The 12,162-nt window shown below is 34.9% G+C and overlaps 1 protein-coding gene across 5 annotated transcripts in view; it reads left to right on the top strand.

Annotated features, from left to right (window-relative positions):
- The window catches only part of FBXL13 (F-box and leucine rich repeat protein 13), a 93,893-nt gene that overhangs the window by 60,418 nt on the left and 21,313 nt on the right, over positions 1–12,162 (top strand). For 4 of the 5 annotated variants that reach the window (XM_075024777.1, XM_075024776.1, XM_075024779.1 and 1 more), the window contains exons 13-17: positions 1,479–1,577; positions 2,208–2,325; positions 2,482–2,644; positions 5,483–5,602; positions 6,628–6,754. In XM_075024777.1, coding sequence (XP_074880878.1) covers positions 1,479–1,577; positions 2,208–2,325; positions 2,482–2,644; positions 5,483–5,602; positions 6,628–6,754 — 627 coding nt within the window. The remainder of the gene's footprint in view (positions 1–1,478; positions 1,578–2,207; positions 2,326–2,481; positions 2,645–5,482; positions 5,603–6,627; positions 6,755–12,162) is intronic. The other variant, XM_075024778.1, reaches the window with a different exon arrangement.

Raw genomic sequence — 12,162 nt, 5'->3', positions numbered from 1 at the left:
TAGTCAGATACGCCGTTCATGAAAAAAACCTCACCTGCAAAAAGAACTCAAATGTTAAGTTTGCAAAAAGAACAGCCAGAAACCCAATGTGTTAACGCCCTCACTCAATGCTAGAGTGGAAGGAAAGCAGGCTTGACCCTTGTTTTCACTGATAAGTAGTTGTGGGGAACAGTCAGATGTGCTACAAAGGCCAGAGGCTGCAAGTGCAAGAACTGGAAGCATCTCCTGGTGCACTGCTACCATACTGATGTGTGGTGGGTGATTAGATGCTGCTTAGCTTCTGGCTTGCTTTTCTGTGACTATCTCCTGTCTACTAATGGTGTCTACTGTCAGACAATATATATACCCTAAGCAAAGCCTGTGTTTTACACTGCTGTTCCCCTTAAGCAATATAACAAAACAAATCAGGCTTCTCCAGCAGCTGGAGAGGTGGGGTACAGCAAGAATCCCTCCCAGTATACTTTATCTTTGAAGTTTCCTCCTTTGGATTCTTGTCTCCACAGGCCTTATTTGGTACCCAGGAGAACATGCCAGACTGCTTTTTTTGTGGATGTTTTGCAAATGAATTCCCGGTGCAGAGCACAGCTGTAGTCTGAGCTGCACAAGATTATTATATTATACAACTTCAAAAACCTGGGAAATAGTGAGATCTCTACATGCGAATATCAGGGAGGACTATTTCATAGGGAGGAATGGTTCACATCCATGTTGTCTGTAGAACATGGGGCTGAAAGGAAACTGTCCTGTACTATACACAGGGTTTATATGTCAAAAGAACTATGTATGCCCAAGAGTGAACTGACATATATTGAATTTGGGCAGTTGAAGAATTGACTCCCTGGATTCACTCCCTGAAGCCACTGCATGGAATGATAAAAGGAATAAACTGAATTGACAGATCCATCTGTCCATTCATAGATTCACTGAATATTGCTCTGTTAGAGTATACAGAGTTGGTGATGTGGTCCTACATGAAGGATTCTGTAAACAAGCTCCATGTTGTGATTGCATAGGGTCTTTCTTTGTATCCCATCTGAATTTAACACACATTTTACTATGCATCTGGAAAAAACCAATGAGGATAGTTTACCACATCCAAACCTTGCTTTAAACTAGATGTGAGTACTTGCCATGTGTGAATACCTCATAAGGTTGGGAAAACAAAGGTAGAAGAATGTGACGATGACATTTATTGCTACTCCCATAAATAGTGTTGACTGTAGAAATTGTTGGGCCTTACTCTTGCTTGCTTAGTAGACACATTTTTGGAACAGATCCTGGATTTGGATTATGTTGTTAAAACTTCAGAATAATATGTATGCCTCATGGGTCTGTTTTTCTTTTTGGGGATTAATGTATTTCTTGTTTTAGTGAGCATCTAGGTACCTATGATTTTAAAGGATTGAAAAGATCTCAAGCCATTCCTGTATTGTTTTTGTTAGGCTTGCTAAGACATAAATATTTTATTTCTTACTTAGATTTCAGTTGATGGCTTCAGAAATATTGCCAATGGCTGCAGTGGGATTCAAGATTTGCTAATCAACAAAATGCCAACTCTTACAGACAGATGTATTCAAGTAAGAAATTAAAAATAAATCTGTACTTTGAGAAAATTTTTGTTGTTGGAACTAGGTTACCCTCTCAAATGACTTTAAAGAAAGGTATGCAGATACAATTTAAGAGGAAAATTTCTCACTGAAAACAGTTTTTAAAGCTATTATCTAGTTATCTTTATAAATCTTGCTCCCTTGCCATCACTTTCAGAAAAATTCAGTTGTCTTCTTTTGCTACGTGGGTATCGCTGAATTGTGGTCTTCCAGTTTATAAATGGGAGTTTTTCATTTTTTTCAGTGTTAAGCAAATATAATATATGGCAACAGCATTCTGCTACTGATTTTGCCCATCAAAAAAGAATTTTCAGGCTTCTGCAAAAATTATTGTTAACTAGACCAGTGTCTCGGGTGTCTGCCATACTTCATGTCTCCAGTTGCTTACTTACTTTTCCTTGTGTTTCCAAACATAATAAATATATGTAGAATTTCAGTAGTTTATGTACTGCTCACTGTCTAGAAGTTACTGTTAAAATGGATTATAACTATTTGTTTGAAATTGTAACATTTGGTATTATATGCAGAATATTTGCTAATCTTTTGTTATGTGACAGCATAGGTATATGAATATTTTATTTTACCTTTCTCCCTTTGAAGGCTCTGGTTGAAAAATGCCAACAGATAGTGTCTGTTGTCTTTCTTGACTCTCCACATCTTTCTGATACAGCTTTTAAAGCCCTTGCTGAATGTAAACTAGTCAAGGTCAGCATTGAAGGTTAGTATAATGATTCACAAAATTAATAGGATGATGTATTTTTAAAATTCATCCAGATAATTTGAAATAAATCTTTCAGCTGATTTCAGTGGGTATTTGGATCAGGCCCTTAATGTATTTCAGATGTGTAACTTACATCTTTGTATATTTCAACAGGGAATAACCAAATTACTGATTTAAGTTTCAAGTTGATGAGTAAATGCTGCCCATACATCAGACACATTCATATGGCCGATTGCCCGAATATTACAGATGCTAGTCTTAAGATGATTTCACCATTGAAGCATATTCTTGTACTGAATGTAGCAGACTGCATAAGGTACTATATCACGTCCGGATTTTTGTAAACCATTGCAAAGGAATTTTAGTAAAGTTAATTATGCTCGTAATAAGTCCTGTTAGCACATCTTTCAGTTTTAGAAATAAATTCTTAGAATGTTAATGCACGTATCTTAATATTTAAAAAAATATTTTATACAGGTAGGTTTTTGTTCCTGTATCATGTTTGCAAAAACCCATTTATTATTACTCCAGTTCAAGCAAAAAAATCAACTGTAATATTACTTAATAGCCATGGCATATTTTAGTGCTGGAATGTGGCTACGAAGAAGATGAAAATGGTAACCAAAGACAATGCCAGTGCCACAGCTCTATTAAAATTTGGATATTGTTTAATTTTGTGAATATTAAAATAATACTTCATAACTATCTAATACTAACATATAAACAAACCTGCCATTTTTTACAATTACCAAGACAACGTTGTAATTTATGTGGTAGAGAAAGGGTATATTTTATGTGAAGACTGTTTTCCACTTCAGGTGTGTCATGTGTCAGTAGAAATGAAGACAAATGAAAGGGCTTCCAAAGCTGCACGCTTGTTCCCTGTTTTGTGGCACAGTGATGGAGTCAAGGGTGGGAGGAACAGGCAACGCAAAACCTCCAAACATTTCAAAATCAACAAACCTATAAAATAATACAAAGAAGGTAGAATTGCTGCTTATCTTAAAATTCCTGACATCATGTGAAGTAGGGATTCTGCTTTAATGTGTAACTAAAGTACTTTTTGTGCCTGTTAATGCTGTATAAAAATCTGATAACATTGCATGTAGATGAGCTGAGAAGTGCTGGAGTAATACCATGACATCATGTTGGTAGTTCAACTGGGTAGATGAGACAGCTGCCTGCATTTTCTGGTTTAACATTTAGAAGGCTGGATTTTCCAGTCTGTTAGCCAAGTTTTGGGCTGTGAGTGTGTTTGCACATGTGTCTACTGTCTCTACTGCTAAAGAATTGCTGAATTACCTTAACAAAACTTTTTAAGCAGTTGTAAAGCTATTGTAAAACTCTGTGCTTATATTATTACTTTTGCAGACTAACGAAGTTATAGATTGTAATACATCTAAACTTGGTAAAGAGTTTCTCTCAAGAGATATGAAACTACAAAAGGGGGATTGTTAGTATTTATGTTTCTCTTATTTGGACAATGTGTTGCTGTAAAAGTTCACATTGTGAGTTAGAAACTTTTAGGAATTTCTCACAGAAATCAAGGGAAGCGCTATACTGGTGGTGGAATCTTAAGAACAGATTTTGAAATGCTTAGCCATCTTAGTGCTCTTAATCACTTTCCTTTTTTTCATAGACATTTCATCTTAGTCTAAGTTTTTCTAACTTAGTCATATGGAAAATTTTTTGAGAAATGAAAGAGACAGAAAAAGCAAATCTGACAATTCAGAATTCTTAAATTACAGGAAGTATTTGACTACATGTGAACAATGAAGAAAGAAAATTAACTGATCATGATTATTAGAATTAAGAAATAATAAAGATGTGAGTAAAAAGGTGTCTAAAAATGGACACAGGCAATGTGGTGGCTCATACCCGTGGCACATTTTCCCAATTTAAGTATGTTATCTTCATGTATGATAAAGCAGTGTGTGGCCTGTGTTCTTAACAGTTAATCAGCTGACTAGAGAAACTGAGCATGTGTATTCACGGAACAATTATTTCAAAAGTTATAATGTGGCTATTTCAGTCCTCAAGCCCAGTGTGGTTACAGAATAACTGAGGTTTTTTTAAATTCACTTGACTACATTGCCAGGCTCTGCATTCCTTACAGACTTTATGCAAGTTAATTATTCTGAAAGTGTATTTCTTAAATTTATCTATCTTGAATGAAGAACAACTGCACTGTGAAATAACACCAAAACTACCACAGTGGTTGAATTATTGCAGAGTGATTACTTTAACACTTTATGAATTATAGCTTCATCTGTAGCTTGTGGTCACACAATGAGGCTCTGTTCAGGTTATCATTTTATTACTATTGTTATTCCTACCCATATGTTTCTAGGACTTTGGGATTTGCAGTGATTCTTTGCAACAAACTGTACAAGCCAAAATTCTGTCCTACAGAATTCTGGGATTAATTTTTTATTCATCAGGGAACACGGAATAAATACTGGGAATGTATTGAAAAGCTAAGCATACAAGTAATGTTAAACATTCCAGAGATATGAACTGTATTGAAACACTTGCCCAAGTTGTATTCAGCTCTCTGACACTCTCAGCTTGGCTGTAAGACTTAATTTTTATAGCCTTTGCGTATATTATGAGTTGGCAATTTGTGTGAGAGATACAATTGATTAAATGAAACACTCCAAGGACAAAATAAGGTTAGCTCTTCATGCATGTGTACAGTACAGCTACTACATACATATACTACGTATGACTTTTGCTTCTGTGCTAGAAGATAATTTTTCCTTTAAATTATTTCAGTTCCTTAAGTTAACAAAGATACTAAAACAAATAGTACTCTAAAAAGTTTAAACAGGTTCTGATACTTTCTAGATATGTTTTCTAAGCTCTGTCTTTTGGAACGCTATCATATCTAAGTGTTGGAACTAATGGAAGTTCTCGTAATCTCCAACAGAATTTTATTCAGAAAGTTCTGGTTTTCAGCAGTTCCAAAGAGCAGCATCTTTCTAATCAAGCCATTAATTACTCCGACTCCTTTGGGGTTTAAAAGGCTATTAAAAATAGATGATTATTAATTTCTGCTTATCTGCAATGCAGGCTGCTGAATGCAAATTATACATTGACTTGTATGGAGTAGCAAAAATACATATTATAGATATTGTCTACATTTCTCTTTTAGAATCAGTGATGGAGGTGTAAGGACATTTGTACAAGGTTCTTCAGGAGCCAAGCTGAGAGAGCTGAATTTGACTAGTTGTATTTGTGTCACTGATGCTTCTGTCACAGAAATAGCACAAAGGTACCATAGTCCAGTACAATATTTTTATAGTATGGTTAGACTTTCAACATATTTCTAATGTTAATGTTCTTAATATGTTAATAAATGGGTAAAATTGTACAGCCAATTATATACAGAATATTGTACTAGATAAATGACTAGTCCCTTCTGGCATTGTGAATCTCTTTAAAAATGACCCATTATATAAAGGGGAATTCATCAGTATAAATATGGAAACCTGAGAAGTCTTAATTTTAGGGGGGAAAAAGTGCTTAAATGATGGTTGTCAGTGACAAAACTGCATTAAAAGATTAGTATGTATAAGTCACATTTTTGTAAACTCTATAAATACTGATGTCTGCATAAACAAAAAGCACTCTATTGCTAAACTTCTTAAATTCCAGTTCCTCAGAAGTAGGTATTGGATAGCTGAGCATCACTGAGCATAGATGCACTGTTTGAGGCGTCACATTTCTCAGGTCTTCTGGTTTGGTTATGGGAACATATAGTTTACAGTGCTTATGCAGTAAAATTCAGTCTTCCATGTGTGGTCAGTGAGTGCTGATTTGCAGAACCTGGCAATGTCTTCATTTGCTGTGCACCATTACTTGTGTAGCTGTAGCTGGGTGTGGATATAGCAATGGGGTCCTGAATTCTGTCATTGCAGTGAGCTTTGAAGCTTCTGTGCAAGATACAAGGGATTTGGAGATGGGGACAAGTCAAGTATCAAACTAATGTAAAAAATATTTTTGTTTGTAGTACAGGTCCTTGATTTCCATATTTTGATTTAATTTCATTGCTGTTCATGGTTTGAAATATTTGCAATCTTATATATCATGAGTACAATCCCTGTAAGTGCCTATGTAAGCTAGGTATCAAAAGTCTGGTATAATTCCATGGGTTTAGAGTGCTTATTTTCATAGGTTCCCTGAAAAAAACTTATCAAGGTTTATTATGAAGATGTACTTGCTATACTACATTTCTGTAACAAAAGTGGAAAGATGACATTTCTGATTGTTTGTTTTTTTTTTTAAAATTTAATTTAGATGTCATGAATTGACCTACCTAAATCTGCGTCACTGTGAAAATGTGACTGATGCTGGAATTGAAGCTTTGGGAAATATGTCATCGTTGATATCCATTGATCTCTCTGGAACCAGCATCTCAGATATGGTATATATATATGATTAAAAAATGACAAATGTGTTTACTATTTATTTAGGCTTTCTGAAAAAATGCAATAAAAATCCATTCATTTAAAAACCTACATGGATAAGAAGCAGTGGAGTTGCAGTATCATGAAAACATATTTTAGAAATGTATATTATACAATATTAGCCCATGTATAGGTGGTACCCAATAAAAGGTAATTCTTACATTGGACAATTCTCACATTTGAAAGAGAGAAACAGGAACCGTCAGAAAGAGAAAGTTTGGCTGCTGTATAGCTGATCTGAAAAAAAAGTTTGTTAAACAGGATGATTAGACCTGAGGAAAACTGAAAGAAAAAAAAAGGTATATTTTAAATTTGTAAAAATTGTGTTTTCCATGAACTAGGTTTTATGGTGAAAAATCCTGATTGTTAGCTCTAGCAGAGGTACTGCTCTACACTGTGGTCTAGAAAATAATTGCTAGTGAAAGAATTACTAACAAGGTATCTTCAATGTGTCAAGTTGCTAAGACTCTGGATAGCAAAATAGCAAGTGTGGGAGCCAGGTTAAACATCACAGGCCTCCTCATTAGATGTTCTTGGCAGGTGGTGCCTTGTGTGCAGGGTTCAGAGCCAGTTCTGCTGTTTCTTTTACTTTTGGGGGAAACTCTTTTCACTGAACACAGAAATGTAGGAGAAATGAAAACTTGCCATAGACACTATTCACTCAGTCACTGTTCAAACATAATTTTGACCAAGAACTTTATTATTGGCTCTAACACAGAGTTTGTGTAAAAGTAATTAAAATGTGAAAAAAGTAATTAAAATGCCTGTATCTTTTATGGAGGCCTGAAAAAAAATATTAAGCTAAATAAAGAGCGTTGGGAGATCCCAGGAGACATCATGTAATGCAATCATTTAAAATACCATAAAATTTTATCTGAATGAAATTTATAATGCCTTGAATTACAGTCCCACAATGTTTCAGTATAAATGTTTTCTTTCTCCTTGCCTGCCACAGCTAGTATTTTAAAATGCTGTGTTGCTTCTTATTCTAGTTTTCACACAGCACAACCCATGACCTCGGCAATAAGCCAAGCTCTTTTGCTTACACTGCATTTCTAAGGCATTCAGTTGCCTCCCTTCCACAAGACACATAAATTAACCCGGAAATTGGCCATTTATCATTTTCTGTAACTTCTGATCTGATTGCTGGTACTAGCTACAAAACTGTTATGTTTTTTGCTGTTCACTGTGTTTTACGTATATAACGTTCACGCAGATATAATAAATGCATTTTCTAATCTTAAAACATGATTTGATAAAAGGAAATCTAGCAGTCTGCTTTGTAACAAGCTACTATTTGTATGCATTGACTTTCTATTATGCATTTTATTAGCATATAGATGAAGTTGTATCAAGATATCTTTCAATTTAGACTTTGTAAGTACTGTCACCAGATTGCTTCCAAAATGTAGCAGAGCACACAATGTTTTATGTGCAGTAATCAACACCATTATGCTGTGCTGATAAAGAGAAATTGTAAGGCTCATGTGATTTCCTGTAGTCTGTGCAGTAGATCTCTGTTGTTTTTGCTGTCTTCCTATTTAGTGTGAAACACGTAGAATGTGCAAGATAGATTTGCACTACACAGGAGAATTTTCCTTTCTTAGTTTTTCAAATGTCAGCAGAATCATTCTGCCCATCAAAGCAGAGCAGAATTTACTGCAATAAGGATAACATATACTTAAGGAAAGGTCAGAGGAGAAAAGATACAGTAGAGTCAGATTTTCTTGCAGATTTGTGCCTCAGGTATGACTGATTTAAATGTTAGTCAAAATGGAAGTTTTTTCCACTATTGATGCCTTCCTGTGTAGTTTCTCTGGTGCCAAATAAGTGAATTGTTCCTGTTGCAATCTGTCTTTCATTCAGGGAATGTGTTGCATTTGGAAGAAATATATTGACTCTTAGAATTTTCCTGATGAGATCTTGTTAATAAAATAATATTTACAATACCCTGTAGACTCACGGTAATTAAAATATGCAGTGCTAATAAGAAATATAGCTCTCATCTCTCTCTCATGTTTGGAAAAGTTTTTTATCCTTGTCCTGAGTCTATTTATCAACAGAAAGACTAGAAATTGAATATAAATAATCATTGCATGTATTCAAATTTTGGCATTCTATAGAAAGTTATGCATTTTACATTAAGAGAAAATGCCTAGGCAAACTTCTAAACAGAACCTAGAATAAGGCAAGTAATTCATCACATGTTTAAGGTTGTATGTACACTTACATGTGTTGCTAAATAAAAATCAAAGACCATTCATTAACAAAACCAAATATCATCCAATGCAGAGGGTATCAGCTTTATGCATATGAGAGACTGGTGGCATACCAAAGACGTTGCTGCACTTTTTTCATTAGGGCTTTAACTATATTGCTCTTACTCATATAAAATACATAACATAACATAAAATAAAATAAAACACAATTACATTAAAAATATTAATTTATTCATTCAGTTATTTTAGCATTCATCCTTCTACATGTCAGAAAATATTTCCTTCCTTATTAAAGATTATTTTTCTTAAATAAATTAGCACACATTTTTATGTCTTGATAACTTTTTTTAATAGTGGGAAGGACATTTGTTCTGGTTTTGTCACAAAAACCAGAACAAACAAACATTTGTCCTGTTTTTGTCACAATGCCCTGACATAGACTTGGGGAAGCTTAGTATCAGTGGTGAATTATATGCAGTGTAATAATGAGAGAGAAAAAAGTAGACTAAAACAGAAGAAATTGGTAAAATACTTTAAAAATGGGAAGAACCCTGATACACTTCTGAAATCAAAGATAAAAAGGAAATATGAAGTATACAAAGAAATATTCTTTGCTTCTGCATTTTCTTCCACAATGACTGCCATGCATGAAATTCTCTCTTGTAATAATCTAAGGCCCCATTCTCTCTTCTGGCTGAAATGCCTCCTCAAGAATTGTCTGTGGCATCAAGTCAGCTGATCAGTCACAGATTTTTTGCATGCTATGTGTAGTTACTCTTTAAAGTTGAGGTTAATTTGTAATCATTGAGAACTCTGGAGTAGTGGTTATATGGAAGTATAAAGGGTTAGCTCAACTTTCTTTACTTATGTGTTTGTACTTAATGATCTTCAGATCTTGGCTGGTCCTGAAGGCCAGGCTGCAACATATTTACTAATATTTTAATAACAAGTTTCTAAGTAAGGGGAAAAAAACCTCCAAAAGTGGCATTTTGGCTTTCCACAGTTATCTAGAGTAATTTCTTTGCACTCTTAGGGGGCTTCTGAATCTACGGTGACTTGAATCCATAGCCTGGCACCACATTTTGGTCTGTTAGAAAATTAGGCCAGTAGGTCTGAATAAGAGCCTTGTGAAAGTTAAGAAAAAAATATCAGGTCTAACAGATATAGCTAGCACAGACTGCAGATGAATTAGTTGCATTTGATTTCCAAAGGAAAGGATGTAACAAATCACACACATTCCCAAGGCAAGGAAAAGGAAATGTTAAAATACATTAAAGTGGGCTCCAAATTCAGATGTTAGCACTCCAGTTTGCTTGGGAGAATAGAGAAGGAGAGAATTTGACCTGGAGACTTAGCAACTTAATTGTGCATAGAAACAGGAAATACTAACACAGAGTCATTACAATCAGTGCCAGATGTGCTAACACCTTGAGTCCCAATGCAAATCAGTAGGAAGTAAAGGTACTTAGCAATGGTGAAAATTGGGCTTGATATTTTTACAGGATATTTTGTTACAATGGAAGCCCTGTTGTCTGGACTTAGTGTCAAGAAACGTTGGCAAACATTTCGTAAGTTATGATCTGTTCTAACCACAGAAGGTGTTAGGTACAGAAATATAATTTTATGGCATGCATTGTACACAAAATCATACAGGGGGATTTCTGTACTGCAATAGAAAAATGTCTGCACAGTTCATGTAAACAGGTCTGACCCACCTTTACATTAGCGCAGGTATTGGAAACAGTATAGCTACATTTGCTTAAGAACGTACCCATTTTCCAGAAGGTTTTTGCTATCTGAAACTGAATTTTGTTCTGCCACATATGTATTGTTATTAGCAAAGTGATACTGCATGATAGGAATTACATTCCTCTTGTCTAGTGTTTGATCCATGGAACTGGTGCCTGACTGTGGCTAATCTGTGCAGAAATCTGAGCATTTTAGAGGATAAGCTGAGTCATTTCATATTAAATGGCTCAGAAATGGAAGGTGGGAGATACCTCTTAAGAGCTGTCTTCTGAGATTGGAGTCACTTTGAGGTCAATCTGTTTGGTTTACGGTATGAACAGGAAGTAACATATTTATATCTCTGGAACATAAATATACATTACAGATGCTGACCTTTAAGGTTACAGAAAGATATGTGAATAGAAATCTCAGAAGTTGAAAATAGCGTAGCACATGGTTATTGTTAACGAGAGATGGTACACTCATTGCAGACTGTAGTTGAAAGGCAGAGACTTGCAGCTTGTGAATGTAGAGTGGTATGCCACAGCCTCAAATGACTTTTGTCTCTAGCAAGTGAAGACCCTCACCAACTAGTACAGTCGATACTCATTTTCTCATCTACAAAAACCATCGTGAATTAATAATAAATGAAGTTCTGAAATTTTTTGCAGGCCTTACGTAATAAGGTAAATAGAACAAAAATGTAAAAATTGCTTGAAAAAAACAGCTGTTGGAGAGGAATAAGAAGTTTCTCTTAAAATTGTTTTCTAAATGGAAATGGTAATACACATGCTATAGAAGAGATGCAGGACAAAGTCTTCCCTTTCTCCATGGCAACAGAAGATTGATCAAAGATACCCCGGGGTGATTTCTTTATGTTAAAGGGGAAATATGTTCTTGGAGACCCATAGGGTGGGTGATCCTAGTCTGTATGCTGCACAGTATTGCTTTTGCTAGCATCTGTTTCCAATGATAGTATGATCGCTCTGACCATATCTTTCAAAAATGTCTGGAGGCTTAGTATAGAAGGTAAAAGTCTCTAGAAATAGGTCAGTATCTTGGATGGAGATCCCTGATGTTATCTGTCAGGGACTACTACTGAATAAATCAGGAAGTCTAATAAAACTAGTGATAATTGGCTCCTTCGTATATATGTTAGATACAAAAATAATAATTAAAAATTTAATATAGCTTAGAAGAGGTGTATTTTTGGAAATGTAAAAGTTTCATAGTTTTTCTATGTCATAGACAGTTCCTAATGACATTCCTTGTCTTCCATGTCTTTGCTCTTTCCCTTCTCAAATCTGGAATTATTGATGAAACGCCTCAAAGGAGACCTTGATTTTCATTGGGGAAAAAAAAAAAAAGTTGTTCTGTAATTCAATGTCACTCTTGTAATATAAAATGATTATAAATTA

The sequence above is a fragment of the Buteo buteo genome, chromosome 4 (assembly GCF_964188355.1).
Source record: "Buteo buteo chromosome 4, bButBut1.hap1.1, whole genome shotgun sequence".
NCBI classification, from domain to species: domain Eukaryota; kingdom Metazoa; phylum Chordata; class Aves; order Accipitriformes; family Accipitridae; genus Buteo; species Buteo buteo.
This window is presented reverse-complemented; position numbering and strand designations above follow the sequence as displayed.